This window comes from Liolophura sinensis, chromosome 5 (genome assembly GCF_032854445.1).
Source record: "Liolophura sinensis isolate JHLJ2023 chromosome 5, CUHK_Ljap_v2, whole genome shotgun sequence".
Classification (NCBI taxonomy): Eukaryota; Metazoa; Mollusca; class Polyplacophora; order Chitonida; family Chitonidae; genus Liolophura; species Liolophura sinensis.
The window spans coordinates 9,754,898-9,781,681 of record NC_088299.1 but is presented as its reverse complement, the minus strand read 5'-3'; the positions used below and the strand labels follow the sequence as shown (position 1 = coordinate 9,781,681).

The 26,784-nt window shown below is 38.9% G+C and overlaps 1 protein-coding gene across 1 annotated transcript in view; it reads right to left on the bottom strand.

Annotated features, from left to right (window-relative positions):
- Positions 1 to 26,784, bottom strand: part of LOC135465855 (inositol 1,4,5-trisphosphate receptor type 1-like) — a 115,158-nt gene that overhangs the window by 1,671 nt on the left and 86,703 nt on the right. Inside the window, exons 48-68 of the mRNA XM_064743218.1 lie at positions 26,042 to 26,141; positions 25,419 to 25,469; positions 23,654 to 23,842; positions 21,123 to 21,251; positions 19,962 to 20,111; positions 18,897 to 18,998; positions 18,437 to 18,520; positions 17,459 to 17,629; positions 10,776 to 10,878; positions 9,931 to 10,049; positions 9,418 to 9,587; positions 9,029 to 9,172; positions 8,412 to 8,573; positions 7,423 to 7,531; positions 5,913 to 6,036; positions 5,007 to 5,182; positions 3,734 to 3,775; positions 2,290 to 2,442; positions 1,358 to 1,435; positions 874 to 993; positions 389 to 526 (exon numbers count right to left, since the gene is read on the bottom strand). Coding sequence (XP_064599288.1) covers positions 389 to 526; positions 874 to 993; positions 1,358 to 1,435; positions 2,290 to 2,442; positions 3,734 to 3,775; positions 5,007 to 5,182; positions 5,913 to 6,036; positions 7,423 to 7,531; positions 8,412 to 8,573; positions 9,029 to 9,172; positions 9,418 to 9,587; positions 9,931 to 10,049; positions 10,776 to 10,878; positions 17,459 to 17,629; positions 18,437 to 18,520; positions 18,897 to 18,998; positions 19,962 to 20,111; positions 21,123 to 21,251; positions 23,654 to 23,842; positions 25,419 to 25,469; positions 26,042 to 26,141 — 2,614 coding nt within the window. The remainder of the gene's footprint in view (positions 1 to 388; positions 527 to 873; positions 994 to 1,357; positions 1,436 to 2,289; positions 2,443 to 3,733; positions 3,776 to 5,006; positions 5,183 to 5,912; positions 6,037 to 7,422; positions 7,532 to 8,411; positions 8,574 to 9,028; positions 9,173 to 9,417; positions 9,588 to 9,930; positions 10,050 to 10,775; positions 10,879 to 17,458; positions 17,630 to 18,436; positions 18,521 to 18,896; positions 18,999 to 19,961; positions 20,112 to 21,122; positions 21,252 to 23,653; positions 23,843 to 25,418; positions 25,470 to 26,041; positions 26,142 to 26,784) is intronic.

The following is a 26,784-nucleotide window of genomic DNA, read 5'->3' as shown; positions in this document are numbered from 1 at the left end:
CCTTGCAGCTAACAGTTCTCAAAAGCTTGATCTCATAAGAAATAAGTAATACTTATAAAAATGAAAATAAAAAATTACTAACTAAAGAAAACAAATGAGAATTATTTTTATTTATTTATTTGATTTGTGTTTTACGCCGCACTCAAGAATATTTCACTTATACGACAGCGGCCAGCCTTATGGTGAGAGGAAACCGGGCAGAGCCTGGGGGGAAACCCATGACCATCCGCAGCTTGCTGGCAGAGCTTCCCACTTACGAGAATTATTTTTACAAATAGTTTTTAGTTGTTCCTGCAATAACCCGTACTTCAGGTTTTAGCTTTCTGTCACATTAATACACTGATTCACCAAACACCTTTACAACAACAACACCAACACATCCACTTACATCTTCTCGCTGTTTGTGGGCAATGACAGTGACCTGATGGAGGAGGTCATCTATCTTGGACTGAGTGGAATCCTTGTCCACATCACTCAGACACAAGGCTCGGTTCAGGGGGAAGAAATCGTAATCTTCTCTGTTCAACTGCAAATTAAAGTTGGTACATTAGTCACCGACTCCATATCGCTCTTCTCCGTGCACTTTGACAGAATTATGCAGCCTTGACCAATACTACACTTTGTGAGAAGGCAAAGTTTTCAAAAAAAACTTTCTCTTTATTTTAGAATTCTAAAAATGTTACAAAATTTATTTGATTGATAAGGGCTTGCATAAAATCCTAATGCACTACAATCCTAACGAAAATTAGCACACCAGCTACAAATTGTGATCTAACCAAATGGAAATGTGAAAGCCAAATGTTGAAAGAGTCAGTTTATGTTCCCTAGACAGCTATGTGTTACAACAGAGAGGAATAATGAAAATGGTTTTACCGATTTGCTGACATATAGCTCCAGAGCTGTATAATCACTGGCCTTAATGTCCTCCAGGTGAATCATGAAGAAAACATAACTCCACATATTGTGTTCATTACGAACATGATGGTCGAAACCCTGCAGAGAGGAACAGGTGCCTTACAACAGCATAACAGTACACAAAGTAAAGTTAATTTTTCAGCGTGATATCATTCAGTCTGTTCAGGGCAACTGAATGACGACAAAAGGAACGCCATTGTAAGAGCATGAAAACACCTCTTTTCACACATGATTTGATGAAATTTGTTCATAAAATAATTAGCCTGGCATATAAAATTTCTGAAATTTATGCGACATTATATCTGACACTAAACTGCCATTACAGACCTTGTCTAGAAGTAAGCCTGTCTTCCAGGAAATGTAACAGTTTACAGCAAAGTCCATTAACTCATAAATATTGTTTGAATTCAGAGTTGGCAGTGTTGCTATTCCTGTGACCTACCTTGCCGTGATGCTCAAAGTCATAGCTGTTTCTGCTGCAGACAAAGCAGGTGTCTTTCATATCAGATTCGGCTCTCCACTAAAATAAAGGAGAGAAAAAGTCAGTAATATGAATGGCCACAGGCAGAAGCAGTTTCCTTCCATCAAACAGACAATGCAAAAACACACTGACACACAAAAAAAACAATTCAAAATAATTTTTAAAAATATTAATATTTCCACAAATCAGATCTGAAGAGATAAAAACGGATGTATTTAATTCCTAAAATATTAAACTTGGATAATTATTCATTCTTGAATACAGGTTTACATCTGCACACATGCCATTGAATATACATGTGGTTATATAAAATTTTATTCTTATTTTTATTCTTTCTAGCTGGATGCTAATGGCCAAGAGATGCAGATTAATTAACCCTCATACACTCATGACTTATTAACAGATACTGAATTTGTATAGTGACTAAGCTGTACCAAATTCAATACCTGTTAAGTCACGCATGTGTAATCCGTTGTCCATACATATCTGTCAACATTAAAATTGTTATCATCTCTACAAATGGACCTTGCCATCTGGGAAAATGAGTAAACAAACTAAACTAAAACCAGATGTTGTGGAACTCACATTTATTTGACTGTTGTGCCATACTCAATAATTTTTCAATGTACAGTGGCAGTCGGTATTATAAGTGGAGAGAACATGATCATCCGGTGTAAACCCCTCACCTTTTGGCAAGTTACTGATGAGCTTTCCCACCTGTGACGTACAGATATGCACACACTACTGGTGAAAGACAGTGCTCGTCATCAAACACTACAACATACCTAACCCCATAATGTCATCACACGTACAGAAAGAGTGAAATCTACAAGTTCCCTGACCAAAGCTGGATTCGCATGAGCTTCGTTTGTCCTAGCAAATTATGCACTCACCTTTAGATCTCGGAGTTCAGAGAATGTGTCGACAATGATACCGAAGATGATGTTGAGACCAATGGTTGTGATGAAGATGAAGAAGGATACATGGTAGAGAACGACGGGCCAGAAGTTATCAAACGTTCCAAGAGACTCGTGAATCTTCATTTCCTGTCAAACATCACAAGCATAAACATAAGCAAAATATCTCATTGAACAGAACACAACGGGAGGCATGGAATTTCAGACAATTTCAACACAGCACTGGATGTCCTATAAAACGAAATTCAACATTTTATAGGTCAATATTACCGATTATACTTGAAAATTACCATACAAAATAGTGCACTAACAGGTATATCTTCTTACTGAGACTAGCACTCCTGGTTATAAATCATTGAAGGCATAATCAAAGCATTTCAAACTCAAACAGGTGACACTTTCTGGATCCAATACACTATCTGTTATAAGTTATGTCAAGTCTTTGTGAAAACGGACTACTGTCCATAAGATGATACTATAAAAACTGAAAATTGAGGCTTTATTTCAAAAGTAGACAATTACTTCCCTTTGAATTCTGGGTTAAGAGTCACTATTAATTTAGCTTGATGTCTCAGTTAAATTTTTTTTATTCCTCATGTCATTTTTAGTTTTATGGTTTTTTTCACCACCTGCTTGGCAAATGTTTATTCAACTGATGCATTTTATTCCTATTAGTTTATTCACGTCATCTATATCTTACATTAATGATAACTGTTAAAACACATGCGCTCCTATAGTATTTTGTCTTTCTCACAATAAGATAGAACACAATTAGCTATCAAGACGATCAGGTAAATGTTATATGAAGGAAAGAAACAGATTAACAATGGAGTCAAATTTCATACTACTGTCACGTGTTAAATTTTATGGTGAGGAAAAAATTTGAAACATAAAATGGTAGAATGTCATATTAACATGTTGTTATTATGTTAAGTCATGTCATGTTATGTTATAATGCATACTCATGGTCCTGTTTCCATGCCAACAAACCCACAAACATCAGTAAAATGCTACACAACTACGTCATGTTACTCCATATCACGTTGCACCGTTAATTCACTACTTTCTATAACTTCAAATTCATCAAGACAAAAAAATGTTTTAATGGACTACGAACAACATAAAAAACAAAACTCCACTTCCCCCTTCAAAAAAGAACAACATTCAGTTCCTGATACTGTATATAAACAAATCCAAATACCAACAACGCAAAAATTCAAATACGGCACTGAGGATTAAGGACTTGAAATCCCCCCAACCAACTAGAGAGAAACAAAACTGATGACAAAACCAGTAAAACCAAAAGACATCTATATAATGCAGATTTCACTCCATATACAAACACAATGTTGGAGGAAAGCCTGCTGGCTCCTCTAGGAACGGTTTAGAGGAAGAACCGAGTTACCAGTGCCGTACTTACATGAGGGGCAATCACAGATGATCTACCACGAAATGTCCCCATCTAAACAGACGTAGAAACCCAGGCAATCTCATCAAAGTAAACATAAACAATGAGACGGTGCCATTCAAAACTGTCCCAAGAACTCTTTTGTTTTGTTTTGTTGTTTTTTTTTTTTCCTTCAGAATTTTTCCTCTCCCATAAAAAGCATTTAAAATGCTGTGACAGTATCAGCTCAAATCTAAGCGATGTGACACCACATCGTTTTCTCATAAAGATTTCCTTTATTTGTCTTCAGAATAGTTTGAAAAGAGTTCATTGTCAGGAAACTGTCACTGATGACGATCTACAGGATCCTGGTAACTTTTATTGAAACTATTCTGGTCCTAAAAGGAAGGTAAAAACCATTCGGACAATATAAAAAAAAAAATGTTAAAAATAATTTAAAGTACTTTTCTGGACACAGTTCTCAACTGCCTTTCATTTGAGGCACACGTTTTTGTTTTTACGTACTTTTGCTGTGATTTTGCTAAAATCCTGCTCTTGCTTTTAACAGCAAATATCTTGCTACATGTCAGTAAAATTACGAGGAAGTGAATTCTGCATGAGCTAAATTATTGTCATAATTCTGGTGTTATGTAATCTGTTAGGTAGGCTAATTAAAGGAAATTTGATTATGTATTAAAATGCACACAATGCCATTTGATACACCATGACATTGTCTTATTCAAAAGTCATCGCCCTTCTGGGCTACCAGTATTAAAAACCCTATCTGTGAATATAATGATTTTTGGAAAACCTAACTAGTAGTTTGCCTGACATCTTTACCAGTGCACTTTTAACAGTACTGTGATTATAAATGCTTTTTCTGTATAAACTCTCCCTAAAAAGAAACACATATGTGGCAAATGGTGATGACACCTGATGACACCAACATGAAAGTCCTACTTGTGGGCTAAGTGCCACTGCCCTCATGAATTTCTCTTGCATTATTTTATGATTGCTGACCTTTGGCCTTTCTCAATATGTACCTTGAAAAGTTGACAGCGTAGTGAATAAATAATCCTACTTTGAACTAAATTCCTTTAGCATTTCTTCTTTCACACCCTGTCTAATGTATTATTAAAATGCGCTATTCTGTGGGACTTCTCCTCAATGCCTGCCACCTCCATGTATGACAAATGAGAAGAAAAACCCTAAACCAAACACTTCGTACTTTGTGCCACTCAATGACGGCTAACCATCAAAATTTGTCCCAACGAGACCCGCGTCTCACAGGGTTTGGATTACCTACCTCAAACATGTCTCCTATCAATCCAAACCGCAGCACCGTGACGGTACAGCGGAACAACGTGTCACAGTACATGTTCCCCTCAGGGTCGAAAGAGGCTCGGAACAGGGCGAAGCCGATGAGCGCGTATACATAAATCACAACCAGGCCAAGGACAGCAACCCATAACAGGGACATTCCTAAAACAAGCAGTCGCACCGTGTATTATTCAGCTGTGACAAATTATTAACAACGTTGATCGCTGTGTTAGATGAATGGTCAGTAAGTCAAATCTTTGACAACTTATCTGCCAACATGAGTGTTTTATGTTTTAACACAGGGCAATCACTTAACAAGGCACCTTGGTGCAAGGTGACTTGAAATCTAGGGGAAAATACAGGGGATATCACAGCTATAAAAGTTTTGCTTTTTTTTGTTCAATTTTTTTAAATGATCATATATTTAGCACTTCCTTACAATGATGAGTAATATTGCTGTGGGAAGCTGTATCAACCAATTCTAGAAAAAATACAAAACCTGACCAATTCAGTTCATGCGTCTAGTTTCCTGAAGTGAAGTCACCAAAACGTCAGTGAAAGACTGGTTATATATACATTTATTTGATTGGTGTTTTACGCACTACTCAAGAATATTTCACTTATACGATGGCGGCCAGCATTTTGATGGGCGGAAATCAAGCAGAGCCAGGGGGAAACCTCGGCCACAGAGGTTCCTGGGTCATGGCCACGGGACCGAGAAAGAAATGATGATCTTATCACAGTGACGATTAATTTGATCCAACAACTCTGTTTGTTGGCTGATGGATTTGAGCTAGACTGTATTTACTCTCTTGTGACATAATAACAGGAGGTAAGGTCTTTAAAAGGGGTCCATTCTTCCGCCATAAAATATATGTTTGCGCTTACTCACCGTTCATTGTCACAGCTTTAATGACTCCACTCAACAGTTGGTTGTTGTTGACAATATTCAGCAGATGGAATGCAAAGAAGTAGCCGTGATAGAATGTCCCTCCCACAGACATGGCCAGAAACACCTGTAACAAATACAACACAGCTTGTTACCATGGTTACTAGGCACTGTGTTTATCTACAATAAGCCACATTTGCATTACAGGATGCGGACCACTACCCTCGCCACAACGGAGCATCTGTGGTCAAATTAGCACACAGTCCCGGACAGCGGGTTTTGAAGATTTAAGGTTGCAGTTGCTTTTCACCACCAATAAAACGACAACATTTCAAAGAAACACTTTCTCCTTGGCATTTTCAATTCCCCATTGTTTTTATTATCAGTTACTGAGAATGTGGACATTATTTTCCAATGCAGAATTTCAATGAAACAGAGGCTATCGAGTCAAATTTCCAGCAAGATCTTGCAGCATTACTTTTAAAAACATGGCTGCCACCTGAAATGCAAATGTGACTTATTTACTTACTTTTAAGTCCCCTACCAAATATTAGATGGGAATATACGTTTATCCCTTTGCAGTTTACCACCGGACTTTGTTTTCATAACAGTTCATCCTTCCTACTTGAAACTTGGTACATGGCTTCATCATGAAGAATTACGGATCAAACTCATGTCTTCATCCTTTCTCATAAAAATCAGGACCATTTCTGTTCTATCCTGTGTGATTTGTCATAACGAACTGACACTTGATACGTGGCTTCACCGTAAGTCACAGATCAGGGTTAACAGAATTGTGGTAATATTTGTCCTGTTGAGGAGCTCAAGTTACTCTGTGGCTCATAAAATGAGAGAATGCAGTACAAAAATAGGATTTGCTGGATTCTTTTGATGGTATGGACACTGGAATTGATGTCCGATCACTTACCATGTAGTAGAAAGGCTGGATTCTTTTGATGGTATGGACACTGGAATTGATGTCCGATCACTTACCATGTAGTAGAAAGGCTGGATTCTTTTGATGGTATGGACACTGGAATTGATGTCTGATTACTTACCATGTAGTAGAAAGGCTGGATTCTTTTGATGGTATGGACACTGGAATTGATGTCTGATTACTTACCATGTAGTAGAAAGGCTGGATTCTTTTGATGGTATGGACACTGGAATTGATGTCCAATCACTTACCATGTAGTAGAAAGGTTGGATTCTTTTGATGGTATGGACACTGGAATTGATGTCTGATTACTTACCATGTAGTAGAAAGGCTGGATTCTTTTGATGGTATGGACACTGGAATTGATGTCCGATCACTTACCATGTAGTAGAAAGGCTGGATTCTTTTGATGGTATGGACACTGGAATTGATGTCCGATCACTTACCATGTAGTAGAAAGGCTGGATTCTTTTGATGGTATGGACACTGGAATTGATGTCCAATCACTTACCATGTAGTAGAAAGGCTGGATTCTTTTGATGGTATGGACACTGGAATTGATGTCCGATCACTTACCATGTAGTAGAAAGTGGTAAAACTCAAGAACTTGACGTCCAGCTTAGAGATATGGTCATTCACTTTTTCCAGTTTTTCCGGGTTTTCCTCTTTCTTACCACACAGCCGTCTGTGAACAAAAGAGTCAATATGTACACATCTTCGTGACACCTTTCATCATGTGTCAGTTTAATAAACCAACTTCAAGAAAACGGACAAATGTAATAAAACAACTCTTTTGATTCTGCACCCTTATACAGTGAAATCAAGATGTAATATGGCATTGTTCTGATGGCATTTGAATTTCCAGAGTATCTCCCCTAAACATATGATACATACCCTTTCCAACAGTACTATAAACAATAATAATCAACTGGTGTCAGTAATCAACTGGTGTGAATAATCGATTGGTGTCAATAATCAACTGGTGTGAATAATCAACTGGTGTCAATAATCGATTGGTGTCAATAATGAACTGGTGTCAATAATGAACTGGTGTCAATAATGAACTGGTGTCAATAATCAATTGATGTCAACATTCAACCGGTGTCAACAATAAATTGGTGTCAATTATCAACTGGTGTCAATAATGAACTGGTGTCAATAATGAACTGGTGTCAATAATCAATTGATGTCAACATTCAACCGGTGTCAACAATAAATTGGTGTCAATTATCAACTGGTGTCAATAATGAACTGGTGTCAATAATGAACTGGTGTCAACAATCAACATGTGTCATTAATCAACTGACAATATACATGTAAAATGATAATAATAATAATAATATATAACAATAATAATATCTTTGTTTAGTGAAGGTAGACCAGTGAATTTACAAATGAAACAAACATGCATTTCAATAAGGCTGGGATTATTTATAATATAATAACACTAGAATACATCTTGGCCATGCACCTCAATTAACTGTGTAACAGCCTGAGTGATAATGATAATCCGTCATCTAAAACTGTGACATACAGCCTCACAAAGTGCCCTGGATGACACCCACCTGAATGGTCCTGTTATCTCCGCCCAACGAGGCAATCTCGGGTGGTTGGAGAGGAAGTAACTTATGAGGACAAACAAAGAGAAGAGGTTATGGAGACCTCCCAGTGCCCACAGACAGATCTGGTACTGGCTATCCGTGATCCTCGTGATGTTTGGTGTCGGGCTATAACAGAGACAATTACAAATGTAAGCTACATAAGCTCTCTGGCTTCATGGTATCATGCACAATTGTTAATGGTTTGTTTGGTACTGATAATCAGTTTATGGGCATATTGGTTACAGTTATGCACATGACAGGTATGCTTGTTACAGGTATACACATGACAGGTGTGCTTGTTACAGGTATGCACATGACAAGTATGCTCGTTACAGGTGTCAATGGCTAGAAAAATAAACTTACAACCTTTATTTTCCTAGCTTTTCTGACTGAGTTTTTCTTCACATTTTTATCCACTGAACTGGTTATATTTCCGTACTTAAGAAAATAAAGGACGGATTAAAAGTTTATAACTGTATCTGGGACCAGAGAACAATAACACATTGTATGGTGTTTGGCACAACTATTGCAAGCATCTCAGAATAAGATATCTAGATGAATCTGATGTCACCTGTACATACTTTCTGATTTCGGTCCATACAGTGGAGTTATCTGGAGGGCTGTCACCATCAAGGTCGGCCAAGGACAAGGGTGCCTTCCATGTCACCAACATCAAGATGTTGATAGCCAAACTCAGCAGGGTAGCACCATGATTCCACAGCAGCCTGAAGCACACACCAATACATAGTTGTCATTTGTAGAAAAAGTCTATATGAATATCATATTAATATCTATACTTTATACATATTTCCTTGTATTATACCAAGACGGATTCAAATAATAACAAGCTGGATTTACAGTTTTATTCCATTTTTGGACTTTTCGGTGTCGGCTCGCCCGCAAAACACAAAATAAAACTGGTGTTATACAAAAAGGAAAATGGTAGGACTTCTGCTGAATTTGTACTGACCATCCCTTGGTGAAGAAGATGGCCAATGGGTTGTTGAGGATCTTCCTCTGGTAGGATATGTCGTCCATGATATCCCGTGTCCACGCCATCAGGTCACGGATCTTCCCCGTGGGAGAGGAGCGATCCACACTCCACTTCAGTTTCTCCTTCACTTCCTCACGCAGGATATTCTGGAGGTCAAAGTTCACAAATGTCAAGGTGAATGAAGATTTACATCAGTGATGTTTTGTTCACTGACTTCAGTAACTTTTGATGCAAGCTGTATTGAATTTTTTTCCAATCTCTATGGGATGTGAACTGGGGTAAAAATAGACCAAAATTTCTGAAAGTATGAAGATTTTGGGGTGCTACAGCTAAAACTATGGGTGAACAGTGCATCCAGGCACACTTAATACATCGAAACTTGAGGAATACATGGCTCAAACTGATATATGTCAGCGCAGACACACATCCCCTCTTAAATTTCCACTTAACTGCAGAATTTTGAATGTGGCTTTAGATTGCATTACTTACCTTGTTTTTCACCCGGAAGTTGACCTTTTGCAGAATATCGTCTTTGACAAGCTCAACAGACTGGCTGTTCTTCTTGAAGTACCCAATAGCCCTCTGCTGCTCCGTGGTCAAGACTAACTCTGTCAACACACAATCACAGTACATTAAACAGTTATTAAACCAGTGTATGTCAAACAAATTATATATTTTTGTTTCTTTGACTGGGATGCTATTCTGGCCTTAAAAATCTACAATGACAGTCAGGTTTATGGTTAAAGAAAACCAAACAGAGCAAATCAATATCCTGTTCAGAGTTTCATAAATTGGTATGTATGTATGTATGTATGTATGTATGTATGTACGTATGTATGTATGTATGTACTTACGTACGTGCGTATATACGTATGTACGCATGTATGTATGTATGTATGTATGTATGTATGTATGTATGTATATGTATGTATGTATGTATACTTGGAGTTTTATGTCATACTTAACAATTTCTCAGTCATGTAACGATAAGGAGTCTCTGAGCATATGTTAGGGGTGAGTACATATGCATATATTGTGTCTTATTGCGGCAGGGCGAGTTCAGGCCGCCAAAGTGCTGCTGCCACTGAAGCATCATGCCAAAGACACCTAAGACATGACTCACCCAGTCGCATTATACTGACACCGTGTCAACTAGTCTTTTTTCCATGCTTTAGCATCTCAGGGCTGAGCGCCAAGCAAGGTACATGTAGCAACAAAAAACATTCTTGAAGTCATTTTTAAATGATTCAACCAGACTGATATTGAGACTTAGGTCAATACGTAACAACGTGACTTGACCGCGTTACAAAAAGAAAAACTCCCCAAAAACTTACTGATATTGAGATGGGGGTCAATGTCATAGAATCTGGCTAAGAGCAGGTAGAACTGGAAGCCGGCTTCTGTCATCATGTCCTTCAGGGCGGTGCTCTTCCCCTTCTGAGAACGAGAAAAATGTAGCCACTTCCATGTTAATACAATGTTATAACCTGTTATAACACAGTTAACGACTATCATGTCCTTCAGGGCGGTACTCTTCCCCTTCTGAGAACGAGCAAATGTAGCCACTTCCATGTTAATACAATGTTATAACCTGTTATAACACAGTTAACGACTATCATGTCCTTCAGCGCGGTACTCTTCCCCTTCTGAGAACGAGCAAATGTAGCCACTTCCATGTTAATACAATGTTAAAACCTGTTATAACACAGTTAACCACTATCATGTCCTTCAGGGCGGTACTCTTCCCCTTCTGAGAACGAGCAAATGTAGCCACTTCCATGTTAATACAATGTTAAAACCTGTTATAACACAGTTAACGACTATCATGTCCTTCAGGGCGGTACTCTTCCCCTTCTGAGAACGAGCAAATGTAGCCACTTCCATGTTAATACAATGTTATAACCTGTTATAAACACAGTTAACCACTATCATGTCCTTCAGGGCGGTACTCTTCCCCTTCTGAGAACGAGCAAATGTAGCCACTTCCATGTTAATACAATGTTATAACCTGTTATAACACAGTTAACCACTATCATGTCCTTCAGGGCGGTACTCTTCCCCTTCTGAGAACGAGCAAATGTAGCCACTTCCATGTTATACAATGTTAAAACCTGTTATAACACAGTTAACGACTATCATGTCCTTCAGGGCGGTACTCTTCCCCTTCTGAGAACGAGCAAATGTAGCCACTTCCATGTTAATACAATGTTAAAACCTGTTATAACACAGTTAACCACTATCATGTCCTTCAAGGGCGGTACTCTTCCCTTCTGAGAACGAGCAAATGTAGCCACTTCCATGTTAATACAATGTTAAAACTGTTATAACACAGTTAACCACTATCATGTCCTTCAGGGCGGTACTCTTCCCCTTCTGAGAACGAGCAAATGTAGCCACTTCCATGTTAATACAATGTTAAAACCTGTTATAACACAGTTAACGACTATCATGTCCTTCAGGGCGGTACTCTTCCCCTTCTGAGAACGAGCAAATGTAGCCACTTCCATGTTAATACAATGTTATAACCTGTTATAACACAGTTAACCACTATCATGTCCTTCAGGGCGGTACTCTTCCCCTTCTGAGAACGAGCAAATGTAGCCACTTCCATGTTAATACAATGTTAAAACCTGTTATAACACAGTTAACGACTATCATGTCCTTCAGGCGGTACTCTTCCCTTCTGAGAACGAGCAAATGTAGCCACTTCCATGTTAATACAATGTTAAAACCTGTTATAACACAGTTAACGACTATCATGTCCTTCAGGGCGGTACTCTTCCCCTTCTGAGAACGAGCAAATGTAGCCACTTCCATGTTAATACAATGTTATAACCTGTTATAACACAGTTAACCACTATCATGTCCTTCAGGGCGGTACTCTTCCCCTTCTGAGAACGAGCAAATGTAGCCACTTCCATGTTAATACAATGTTAAAACCTGTTATAACACAGTTAACCACTATCATGTCCTTCAGCGCGGTACTCTTCCCCTTCTGAGAACGAGCAAATGTAGCCACTTCCATGTTAATACAATGTTAAAACCTGTTATAACACAGTTAACGACTATCATGTCCTTCAGGGCGGTACTCTTCCCCTTCTGAGAATGAGCAAATGTAGCCACTTCCATGTTAATACAATGTTTATAACCTGTTATAACACAGTTAACGACTATCATGTCCTTCAGGGCGGTACTCTTCCCCTTCTGAGAACGAGCAAATGTAGCCACTTCCATGTTAATACAATGTTAAAACCTGTTATAAACACAGTTAACCACTATCATGTCCTTCAGGGCGGTACTCTTCCCTTCTGAGAACGAGCAAATGTAGCCACTTCCATGTTAATACAATGTTATAACCTGTTATAACACAGTTAACGACTATCATGTCCTTCAGGGCGGTACTCTTCCCCTTCTGAGAACGAGCAAATGTAGCCACTTCCATGTTAATACAATGTTAAAACCTGTTATAACACAGTTAACGACTATCATGTCCTTCAGGGCGGTACTCTTCCCCTTCTGAGAACGAGCAAATGTAGCCACTTCCATGTTAATACAATGTTATAACCTGTTATAACACAGTTAACGACTATCATGTCCTTCAGGGCGGTACTCTTCCCCTTCTGAGAACGAGCAAATGTAGCCACTTCCATGTTAATACAATGTTAAAACCTGTTATAACACAGTTAACCACTATCATGTCCTTCAGCGCGGTACTCTTCCCCTTCTGAGAACGAGCAAATGTAGCCACTTCCATGTTAATACAATGTTAAAACCTGTTATAACACAGTTAACGACTATCATGTCCTTCAGGGCGGTACTCTTCCCCTTCTGAGAACGAGCAAATGTAGCCACTTCCATGTTAATACAATGTTATAACCTGTTATAACACAGTTAACGACTATCATGTCCTTCAGGGCGGTACTCTTCCCCTTCTGAGAACGAGCAAATGTAGCCACTTCCATGTTAATACAATGTTAAAACCTGTTATAACACAGTTAACCACTATCATGTCCTTCAGCGCGGTACTCTTCCCCTTCTGAGAACGAGCAAATGTAGCCACTTCCATGTTAATACAATGTTATAACCTGTTATAACACAGTTAACGACTATCATGTCCTTCAGGGCGGTACTCTTCCCCTTCTGAGAACGAGCAAATGTAGCCACTTCCATGTTAATACAATGTTAAAACCTGTTATAACACAGTTAACCACTATCATGTCCTTCAGGGCGGTACTCTTCCCCTTCTGAGAATGAGCAAATGTAGCCACTTCCATGTTAATACAATGTTATAACCTGTTATAACACAGTTAACGACTATCATGTCCTTCAGGGCGGTACTCTTCCCCTTCTGAGAACGAGCAAATGTAGCCACTTCCATGTTAATACAATGTTATAACCTGTTATAACACAGTTAACGACTATCATGTCCTTCAGGGCGGTACTCTGCCCCTTCTGAGAACGAGCAAATGTAGCCACTTCCATGTTAATACAATGTTATAACCTGTTATAACACAGTTAACGACTATCATGTCCTTCAGGGCGGTACTCTTCCCCATCTGAGAACGAGCAAATGTAGCCACTTCCATGTTAATACAATGTTATAACCTGTTATAACACAGTTAACCACTATCATGTCCTTCAGGGCGGTACTCTTCCCCTTCTGAGAATGAGCAAATGTAGCCACTTCCATGTTAATACAATGTTATAACCTGTTATAACACAGTTAACGACTATCATGTCCTTCAGGGCGGTACTCTTCCCCTTCTGAGAACGAGCAAATGTAGCCACTTCCATGTTAATACAATGTTAAAACCTGTTATAACACAGTTAACCACTATCATGTCCTTCAGGGCGGTACTCTTCCCCTTCTGAGAACGAGCAAATGTAGCCACTTCCATGTTAATACAATGTTATAACCTGTTATAACACAGTTAACCACTATCATGTCCTTCAGGGCGGTACTCTTCCCCTTCTGAGAACGAGCAAATGTAGCCACTTCCATGTTAATACAATGTTATAACCTGTTATAACACAGTTAACCACTATCATGTCCTTCAGGGCGGTACTCTTCCCCTTCTGAGAACGAGCAAATGTAGCCACTTCCATGTTAATACAATGTTAAAACCTGTTATAACACAGTTAACCACTATCATGTCCTTCAGGGCGGTACTCTTCCCCTTCTGAGAACGAGCAAATGTAGCCACTTCCATGTTAATACAATGTTATAACCTGTTATAACACAGTTAACGACTATCATGTCCTTCAGGGCGGTACTCTTCCCCTTCTGAGAACGAGCAAATGTAGCCACTTCCATGTTAATACAATGTTAAAACCTGTTATAACACAGTTAACCACTATCATGTCCTTCAGGGCGGTACTCTTCCCCTTCTGAGAACGAGCAAATGTAGCCACTTGCATGTTAATACAATGTTATAACCTGTTATAACACAGTTAACGACTATCATGTCCTTCAGGGCGGTACTCTTCCCCTTCTGAGAACGAGCAAATGTAGCCACTTCCATGTTAATACAATGTTATAACCTGTTATAACACAGTTAACCACTATCATGTCCTTCAGGGCGGTACTCTTCCCCTTCTGAGAACGAGCAAATGTAGCCACTTCCATGTTAATACAATGTTATAACCTGTTATAACACAGTTAACCACTATCATGTCCTTCAGCGCGGTACTCTTCCCCTTCTGAGAACGAGCAAATGTAGCCACTTCCATGTTAATACAATGTTATAACCTGTTATAACACAGTTAACCACTATCATGTCCTTCAGGGCGGTACTCTTCCCCTTCTGAGAACGAGCAAATGTAGCCACTTCCATGTTAATACAATGTTATAACCTGTTATAACACAGTTAACGACTATCATGTCCTTCAGGGCGGTACTCTTCCCCTTCTGAGAACGAGCAAATGTAGCCACTTCCATGTTAATACAATGTTAAAACCTGTTATAACACAGTTAACCACTATCATGTCCTTCAGGGCGGTACTCTTCCCCTTCTGAGAACGAGCAAATGTAGCCACTTCCATGTTAATACAATGTTATAACCTGTTATAACACAGTTAACAACTATCATGTCCTTCAGGGCGGTACTCTTCCCCTTCTGAGAACGAGCAAATGTAGCCACTTCCATGTTAATACAATGTTAAAACCTGTTATAACACAGTTAACCACTATCATGTCCTTCAGGGCGGTACTCTTCCCCTTCTGAGAACGAGCAAATGTAGCCACTTCCATGTTAATACAATGTTATAACCTGTTATAACACAGTTAACGACTATCATGTCCTTCAGGGCGGTACTCTTCCCCTTCTGAGAACGAGCAAATGTAGCCACTTCCATGTTAATACAATGTTAAAACCTGTTATAACACAGTTAACGACTATCATGTCCTTCAGGGCGGTACTCTTCCCCTTCTGAGAACGAGCAAATGTAGCCACTTCCATGTTAATACAATGTTAAAACCTGTTATAACACAGTTAACCACTATCATGTCCTTCAGGGCGGTACTCTTCCCCTTCTGAGAACGAGCAAATGTAGCCACTTCCATGTTAATACAATGTTATAACCTGTTATAACACAGTTAACGACTATCATGTCCTTCAGGGCGGTACTCTTCCCCTTCTGAGAATGAGCAAATGTAGCCACTTCCATGTTAATACAATGTTATAACCTGTTATAACACAGTTAACGACTATCATGTCCTTCAGGGCGGTACTCTTCCCCTTCTGAGAACGAGCAAATGTAGCCACTTCCATGTTAATACAATGTTAAAACCTGTTATAACACAGTTAACGACTATCATGTCCTTCAGCGCGGTACTCTTCCCCTTCTGAGAACGAGCAAATGTAGCCACTTCCATGTTAATACAATGTTAAAACCTGTTATAACACAGTTAACCACTATCATGTCCTTCAGCGCGGTACTCTTCCCCTTCTGAGAACGAGCAAATGTAGCCACTTCCACGTTAATACAATGTTAAAACCTGTTATAACACAGTTAACGACTATCATGTCCTTCAGGGCGGTACTCTTCCCCTTCTGAGAACGAGCAAATGTAGCCACTTCCATGTTAATACAATGTTATAACCTGTTATAACACAGTTAACCACTATCATGTCCTTCAGGGCGGTACTCTTCCCCTTCTGAGAACGAGCAAATGTAGCCACTTCCATGTTAATACAATGTTTAAAACCTGTTATAACACAGTTAACGACTATCATGTCCTTCAGGGCGGTACTCTTCCCCTTCTGAGAATGAGCAAATGTAGCCACTTCCATGTTAATACAATGTTATAACCTGTTATAACACAGTTAACGACTATCATGTCCTTCAGGGCGGTACTCTTCCCCTTCTGAGAACGAGCAAATGTAGCCACTTCCATGTTAATACAATGTTATAACCTGTTATAACACAGTTAACCACTATCATGTCCTTCAGGGCGGTACTCTTCCCCTTCTGAGAACGAGCAAATGTAGCCACTTCCATGTTAATACAATGTTATAACCTGTTATAACACAGTTAACGACTATCATGTCCTTCAGGGCGGTACTCTTCCCCTTCTGAGAACGAGCAAATGTAGCCACTTCCATGTTAATACAATGTTAAAACCTGTTATAACACAGTTAACCACTATCATGTCCTTCAGGGCGGTACTCTTCCCCTTCTGAGAATGAGCAAATGTAGCCACTTCCATGTTAATACAATGTTAAAACCTGTTATAACACAGTTAACGACTATCATGTCCTTCAGGGCGGTACTCTTCCCCTTCTGAGAACGAGCAAATGTAGCCACTTCCATGTTAATACAATGTTATAACCTGTTATAACACAGTTAACAACTATTTATAAACTGCAAATGAGAAACAAACTGGTAGTTCTGATAAATCCTCTTGTTCATTTACATTTTTGTATTACTTTTAAAGGTTCAAACCTCCTTAATTCTTCCCAATACAAACGGAGTTCATGTCGTCACTGAAACTGGTTTCATTTGATTGCCAAACTTACCATGACCCCTTGCAGCAGACTGCCTCCTTTAAAGGCAAAGCTCTTGGCGGACTTGAGGTAGCCCGCCTCTCCCTCCTGGGGTGGCGTGTTAGGTTTCTCTGTCTGACAAAACTCATAGCACTCTGTCATCAGCCTCACTAGGGCATCTTTATCCAAGGTGTCCTTTACCTCCTGTGAGCAGAATAAACATCAAAGCTTCAAATTAATGACAAAAAAAAAAAATCAGCTTGAAGGGTCCATAACTTTTAAATTAATTTTTTCCCCATAAAATAGACCAATTGAACAGCTTATGTATAGAGCAGGAAAATATACATGTTCTCTTTCGGGCCTAAAATTTTGCCCATGATTAAGTTCCTCAATTTTTCTGATTCTGATTCATTTACTGATCTTAGACAGGTGTTTTCAGGTTTGTTTGAAAGGCAGGATAGCATTCAGCTGGAACAATATAAGTTTCAGCAAGAATATTAATATCTGTATGCAGTGATTTATCTCTTAAAACATTCTTCTGTGTCAAATACAGCATGTCTTACCCTACATACCCTAATTCTTCTAATTTTTAGGACAGACATTAGCAGTGCATCAAGCACTCCCAATTTTTGGAGGAAGTAAAGATATGGATTTGTTAATAGAAAGCTACAATTACACCTATATTATAAAAAGAGCAGATTAGGGGGTTCCAAAAATTAGAATAAGGGTACATGTAAAGTTTGCCTTGTGAACTGCATATTTACAATGCGAGAAAAACAGGATTACAACACATCAATCATTACCAAAAGTTGGTCAGTGCAATGGCCTATTTATAAGCCGAGGAAACACTGAATGATCACATCCAGGCAAGCTCATGCATCAAGGTCATGAGTCACGAGTCAAGGTCACAGCTCCAGCTGGTGAAGTGGGTGTATCACACTATCTGGTTTCTTGGAGGTTAAACCAGAGAGTCCATATGAGCTGTTTGCCATTTACCCTGTACCCACTCACCTTAGCCACCTGGGAGGCCTGGGGCCCGTTCTCTTCAATTAGGGACAGGATCAGAGTGCCAATCATCTGACGCAGCTCCCATACCTGACACAAACACACAAGAAATCAACCAAATCAATGTCCCACAAATGATTCAAAATAAACCAGTCTTATCTACATGCATTATGAATACTGGGGACTTTGATTTGAAGAAAGCAAAGCATCCGCATGAGGATTATTGGAAAGAATTCTTAAAAAAATTCTTGAGATAGAGGCGTTTGGTGAGGGTGGACAGGGGGTAAGGGGAGAGAGACAGGTGAATGTTCTGAGCATAAAATGGTTAAACTCCTACCTCCATTTTCTGAAATTATTAAAAGACACAGCTGATTCTGATTCAACATCCAATAAGCTAACTTAAGCATCTCTTTACACTCTGATGGCGTCTCCATTGTGATGTTCGCAATAGGCTCTTATTACTCACCTTTTCTTCAGGGCATTCTGGGAATTCTCCAGATCTCAAGATGAAATTGACGTAGTCAACAACTTTCCTGTCATAAATCACACTGCGGTTTTCTTGATTGCCCTGTATAAATGGGGGAAAAATTTATTTATTTACCTATTCATTTATTTATTTATTTACAACTGAGAAAGAAAAACAATACATTAAATGTATGAGGTACAGGAACATGTATCATCTGATGAAAAGTGGTGATGAGATTGAATGCCTGGTCAACACAGTTTACTTTCTACACGAGCGCTGGCTCTCTTTATATTTGATTTTTTTATTTTCAGTTATGTATTTAATTGGTGTTTTATGCCATACTTAAGAATATTTCATTTACACGATAGCAACCAGCATTATGGTGGGAGGGATTCATTTATCTGATTGTTGTTTAACGCCATTTGTCACTTACACAGTCGCGTTAAGTTTTATGAGTGAAGAAGATGGGAATGCCCAAGACAAACCAGTTAATTTTGAAAACTACAGACAAAACTTTCACACGAGATGTACAGATATGCAAACCATATTGGTGGAAGACAAGAGATCTTCAAAGAAAGTTAGACTGCGCAGACAGTCAGATGAATGTCGATGACTGTCTATTGCTGCATGGGAATTGACAAATTCCCAGACCAAGGCGGGTTTTGAACCAGCATCTTGGATATCTTTGTTTGATGTGCTTTTGAACTGAGTTAGCAAGAAAACAGGTGGTAAATTTCGAAATCTACAAACAAAATGCCACTTTGATCATTTATATGGTACTATAAATCCTTGATTACAAGGATAATGGTTACATTTCACAAAACGATCTTAGGCTTAAGTCAAAATTTCAATTACTTTAAAAATGTTATTTCTGATGTAACAATGTCAAAATATTGCTTGACAATGTAAATTCTGGTAAAGTTACTGTACAAATAATTTCGGCTAAAACTCTGCAAAAGACCATATAAAATTTTAGGAATAAAATTTTAACTAAAGTCTAAGATCCACTCGTGATCCCAGGGCCTGGAGAGCAGTGATATTGTTGTTCTGAGGTTCCATACTTACGGAGCAGAACTCGTTTAGAGTGCTGAATAACTGTATGACTAGATCAATGGTCTTCACGTTAATGCTGGAGTAGACAACGTTCAGGAACTGGGCGATTTCTCCGACGATGTTAAAAGATTTCACATTGTCTGGTTGCTCTCGTAAGTAATCCTGAGCGAAAGACCAAAAATAACAGTCAGAGAACGCAAACCTTCCCAGTAAAGTTCTCATCATCAAACCAGTAAAATTACTTTGGTGGCAGGAAACCAGGCAGAGCCTGGGGGTCACCCACAACCATCTGCAGGTTGCTGTCAGACCTTCTGCTTAAATAAGACTAGCATCAAAAAATTGCAAGTCTCAGTTATGGGAATTGGCTGAGACTCAATAGACAGGTTATTGAATTGCAAGGCAACCTACCTTGAGGATACATTTTATAGGAGAAAGAGATCCTTAATAATGTAAGGTGTGCACCTCGATTGGGGGTGTGCTACACTCCGGACTAGAGGTTCATTAAAGTTGATCATGAGGTGTGCACCTCGACTAGGGGTGTGCTACACTCCGGACTAGAGGTTCATTAAAGTTGATCATGAGGTGTGTACCTCGACTAGGGGTGTGCTACACTCCGGACTAGAGGTTCATTAAAGTTGATCATGAGGTGTGCACCTCGACTAGGGGTGTGCTACACTCCGGACTAGAGGTTCATTAAAGTTGATCATGAGGTGTGCACCTTGCTTGGGGGTATGCTACACTCCGGACTAGAGGTTCATTAAAGTTGATCATGAGGTGTGCACCTCGACTAGGGGTGTGCTACACTCCGAACTAGAGGCTCATTAAAGTTGATCATGAGGTGTGCACCTCAACTTGGGGTGTGCTACATGTACACTCCAGACTAGATGTCAAATAAAGTCAATCGCAAGGTGAGCACCTCAACTGGGGGCGTGCTACACTCCAGACTAAAGATCCAGTGAAAGGTGTGAGGTGTGCACCTCAACTGGGGATGTGTTACACTACAGATTAGAGGTCAAAAGTTGATCATGAGGTGTGCACCTGGACTTAGAAAGTGCCACGCGGTGCGTAAAATTAACCTGACACATAACCTGAAGTCACCTCTGTACTTAAAATGTTGCCATTTCTGAAATTAGCTGGGTAACGTGCGAAAGGATCATAAAACTGATCCCCTACCTGTAAGCCCCTATGTTGGCCATCACAGACACGTGCCATGACCTTGAGGACAAGGTCAATGTACCCATCATCCTTGTAGTCAAGGATTTCAAACAGATTGCTCTCATTCTCCTCATTAGAACCATCATCCTGAAAAAGGATTAACAAAATTCAACATTACAGCTTGATTTCAGTACAGTAATAGTTATGTTAACTTTGTATCAGAATCCTGTAAACGTAGGTAAAAAACCACATGACATTTATACCTTTACAATTTTGTGTCTACCAATGTCAAATTTCATGATTTTGATGCTTATATGTGCGTCCATATACAGTGTGTCACTTTTAATTGTTTCTTGTCATAAAATGTCAAAATTATTACAAGAATGAAGTGTTCAACATCTTCTTTGTTGTCAGTGTATAAATAATAAAGAGTTTATTTTCATACATAAATGCACAAAATTTAACACTGTATTCCCAACATCCTAGTAAATCAGCCCAAAACAGATTTTTCCAAACAAAAAATGTGTGTATATATGCTAATTATGATATACAAACAAAATAATAAATAAATAAATAACCATGCATATACACATGTGTTTAACACTCACAACAAAAACATGCAATAAAAAAAAAATTGTACAACAAATAAAAACATGATATATCATATTCTCCATCAAAGCCGATTATATTTACATTATAAGTGCTTTCAAATGACCAATTCCAGATAACAAATGAAAAAATAAAAACAGCAACAGTTGTCAACAGTATATATGCATTCATGACTTGTATCTGAACTGAACAGTCTTGTATGACTGTAAATGTTCAATACAAGTTAATGGCTAGTATATTTCCTAGGCTAGGAGCAATCTCAACAGTTTTTGTCTGCAGTGCAAACAAATCAGACACCTGGTGCATTAAACATTAATTAAGGTAAGTCTATCTTGATCTTGAACCTACACTGTATCTTGTCAGAGCAGCTATCTGTTACAAAGCAGTCACAGGGTATACCACATCCATAACTTAGGTTACGGTAATAAGATCTTAGGAAGCTGAGGCAGCAAAGCACAGTTAGTGAAGCTGTACAAAAGCATGCAGGCAAACCAGAGAACTGAACCAGAGAGCTGTACTACATGTGTAAACCTAAAAAGCAGATCACCAACACAGCTAATATAGCAGACTCCTCCAGGCATAGTGTTGTGTAAACAGGCTTATACTGTTTAAACCATGTTAAATGAACAACAGGGGTGCCAGCCACTTTGCTCGCAAGGTGTACGATAAAAGTCGGTTTCCACTAGAATACAACAACCACGACATCTGAACCGCGGGTCACGTTAACACGGCATGGTAGAATTTTCACGTCCTCATAGCAATGTTATTTGAGGAAACTGTTATCACACCTAAACTGCATGACGATGAGATTCACACCACATGGTAGAATTTCCACGTCCTCAAAGCAACGCTCTTTGAGGAAACTGTTATCGCACCTAAACTGCATGATGATGAGATTCACACCACATGGTAGAATTTCCACGTCCTCAAAGCAACGCTCTTTGAGGAAACTGTTATCGCACCTAAACTGCATGACGATGAGATTCACACCACATGGTAGAATTTCCACGTCCTCAAAGCAACGCTCTTTGAGGAAACTGTTATCCCACCTAAACTGCATGATGATGAGATTCACACCACATGGTACAATTTCCACGTCCTCAAAGCAACGCTCTTTGAGGAAACTGTTATTGAACCTAAACTGCATGATGATGAGATTCACACCACATGGTAGAATTTCCACGTCCTCAAAGCAACGCTCTTTGAGGAAACTGTTATCGCACCTAAACTGCGTGATGATGAGATTCACACCACATGGTACAATTTCCACGTCCTCAAAGCAATGCTCTTTGAGGAAACTGTTATTGAACCTAAACTGCATGATGATGAGATTCACACCACATGGTAGAATTTCCACGTCCTCAAAGCAATGCTCTTTGAGGAAACTGTTATCACACCTAAACTGCATGATGATGAGATTCACACCTCATGGTAGAATTTCCACGTCCTCAAAGCAATGCTCTTTGAGGAAACTGTTATCGCACCTAAACTGCATGATGATGAGATTCACACCACATGGCAGAATTTCCACGTCCTCAAAGCAACGCTCTTTGAGGAAACTGTTATCACACCTAAACTGCATGATGATGAGATTCACACCTCATGGTAGAATTTCCACGTCCTCAAAGCAACGCTCTTTGAGGAAACTGTTATCGCACCTAAATGATGATGAGGTTCACATCTGATTTTAAGTCAGAAGGTTTATCAGACAATTTGTGAGGTTTGGTCTTTCCTCTTTGCTCAGGTCAGTTTCCTCCATCCATACATCCAACAGGCTGTCACATAAGTGAAATAGACTTTAGCGTAGCATCAAACTTTAATGAAATAAAACCTCAAACCTCAATGAGTCGTGGTTGAAGCATCTAGTGTAAATCTGCCTTAGAACTAAAGCCATTCAACAAAGGCGGCTGCACCCAATACGAAGGTGGCAGTCATCTTACCTCTACCTGGATGTTAAAGTCCATTAACTCAAACTGAGTGCTTTCAATCAGGGCCTCGCTATCTTTGGCCACACCGTTAGTAAGTGCAAGTGTTTGTGGGTTCTTTGGAGGCACTGGCTTCCCTTTCCAGCTTTTCTTTCGTTTTTTCTTCAGTTCTGGGGAAGGCTGGCGTGCCCGGCTTAGAGCCCGCTTTTAAATGAAAGGAGATTTGCTAACTACACAGTGGTGCAGAAATTCAATCTGTACTTTAACATTCAACTCAATTACACGTACATCTAATCACTGACTGCAAGGGAATCAACAGCTTCCTGTCCAAAATGAAGATTATGACTGAGCTACATGTATATGCCCGTTGACAATCTTGTCCTCCATCCACTCAATAATGTTAAAACATTTCATTTGTATCCCTGTCAAATACTCAAAATATCTCCATGCAATGAAGATGGCTGTGGTTCCAGCTGTGAAGGTGCGAGGTGCTGAAGTTTGTGGAGGGCGACGGTGACAGCACTACTGATGGTAATAATGTGCAGATTCTTAACTTGTTACTGTGCCTAGCATTTCTGACAAATTTAAAAAACTTTTACATACATTACACAGTGAAAATATACCACATTTTATACTGTTCATGATTAAACCACCTGATTAGCTATCTTAGAACAGTCCGTATCATAGCTTACATTTACTTCCACCAAATACAAAAAAAACATAATTTTTTTTTATTAGCCCCGTTAATCCAAAAACATGTACATGTATTCACATTGTTCCACATTAATTTAGTTCCGCTTGACATATTAATGATGTTAATGTCAGTATTATTCCTCACATGTTCCACATTAAGTTTGTTCAAAAAGATATATTAATTTTAATGTCAATATAATTCAGTTCTTAACTTGTTCCACCCAGAACGTATTTATGATACCTAGCCTGCACATCCTATAAAATTAAGAATAAAAATGACTTTCACTATGAACTCTGTGAGCTTTGAGATCTTGTTCCAATAAAACTACAGATAAGCTACATGCTTGAATCCTTGTGGCATATGTGTGCAAGCTACCCAACAAATGATCTCTCCTATAGAGTGGTTTATGGTTCTTACAAAGGCATTTACCTCCCCTTGAATTCTCTTGTTAGAAGAGCAGTGGCTAAGACAAGCACAGACAGGAGGGGACTTCTACATGTGCATAACAACAGTGAAAGCACTGACATTTGCAGACATTTCTGCAAATCGGGTACATAGATATGTATAAATGTACAACAAGTTTTAGGCTAGATTTGTTGCTAAGGGGAGTTTGTTAACATATAGACAACTGGATGTTGACTAACAGTTGAAAGAGTGGATATGTTGAGGGAAGTTTATCAAAAAGCTAAATACTAGAAAATACTACAGAGAACTTTATACTACATTTCTAAATATATCACAGGGGTGTTGTTATTGGAGTGAATGATTATATGAAGTTCACATTAGATGTATACATTAGATCTATATAAATACATATCTATTTTCTGTGGTATGGTAGTTAACTTTTACTGTTACTAATTAAGATTTCATATCCCGACGACAGACAAAAAGTTACACCTTTTTTACCTCTGGCCACCATCTAAACCCGCAATCACATATACAATCATATTCTACACCATTTTTTTTCCAGAACATCATTGGTGTTGTAACCATCACCTGCCAACGACCTTCAAACAACCTACCAATGACCTACAATGCTAGGGTAAAGTCTAATACATAGACAAACAGAAAATCCAATCTACTTACCCAACCATCCAGTTTTTCCTTGCGCAGGAAATTTTCATAGACCATAATTTGCTGCAAAATAAATTTATGACCAAGTTGAAAATGGAAATGTCATTTAAATCGCATTTCTGAGATAAAATACTGCCATTTCTGATCTATCATTCACATTGCACTTCTCAGATAAAATACTGCCATTTCTGATCTGTCATTCACATCACACTTCTCAGATAAAACACTGCCAGTTCTGATGTGTCGTTCACATCGCACTTCTCAGATAAAACACTGCCAGCTCTGATCTGTCGTTTACATCGCTCTTCTCGGATAAAACATTGCCATTTCTGATCTGGTTGGAAATCTCGAAAGATACCATTGCAAATAACAAAAAACGTTTCACCAAGACATAAATATATCCTGCCCAATCTGCCACAGTTTTCTCCATTCCTTTAACACTCTGATGAGTGTTCTGTAGAAGACGCCAGCATGGGCTGGACTTGAACTCCCAGCTATCAAATTGGTGGCTACAGAGGCTGTCATACACCTAATTAAATGTAGAGAGGCTTGGAGCATCAAGATCAAAAAGCCCACCTGAATGGAAATGATCATGTAGATTACAGTGGCTACCTGTTGTAGTCGTTATTACTTACCTGGAGAGCTTTCTTTCCCACAGTGATTGATGTCTGGAAGTTACCCATGTTAGCACTGGTCTCCTTCAGACGAGCTTCATGTTGAGCTAACAGGGAACGCCTGAAAAAAAGGGAATCATGAGGGTGTTCACTTTCTTTCCAAATTGTCATTCATAATAAGTGAGTGGCGAGAAGAGCTATTAAAACGAACCAATGTATTGTTGTAGTTTCCTAATTTTACAATCATCAAGAACTTTCGAAAAAGTGCATGTACGATGTAAATCTTGAGAGTTACATTTTAAGTTACACAACAAAACTGTTACAATGAAAACTGACTATAATAGCCACACTGTTACACTGAGTAGTAACAGTAAATGCACATTATGTAACAAAAATAAAAGTGGTACCTTGAACAAAATGTCCACAGATTCCACTCAGGTTGTATTTTATTATGTGTATTAAAAATGCCTCAAACTGTCAGTAGATAGTACCAACAAATTATAAGTATCTGTCATTACTAAAAAACCTAATTCATCCACAAAATAAATTCAGTTTGAGTTAAATCCAAATGCACACAAAAAAAAAGGTATGGAAAAAAATCACGATCATGGCACAGACAAATTCTGCACGGTTGTCCAGGTCACCACAAGACACATTCTGCAATGTTGTCACAGAAAATATCACATCAAACCATGCGGCTGAAACACAGATCAGATTTCTAGGAACAAAGGAATAAAAAACAAAGAGAAAAAGAGTTTTATCTC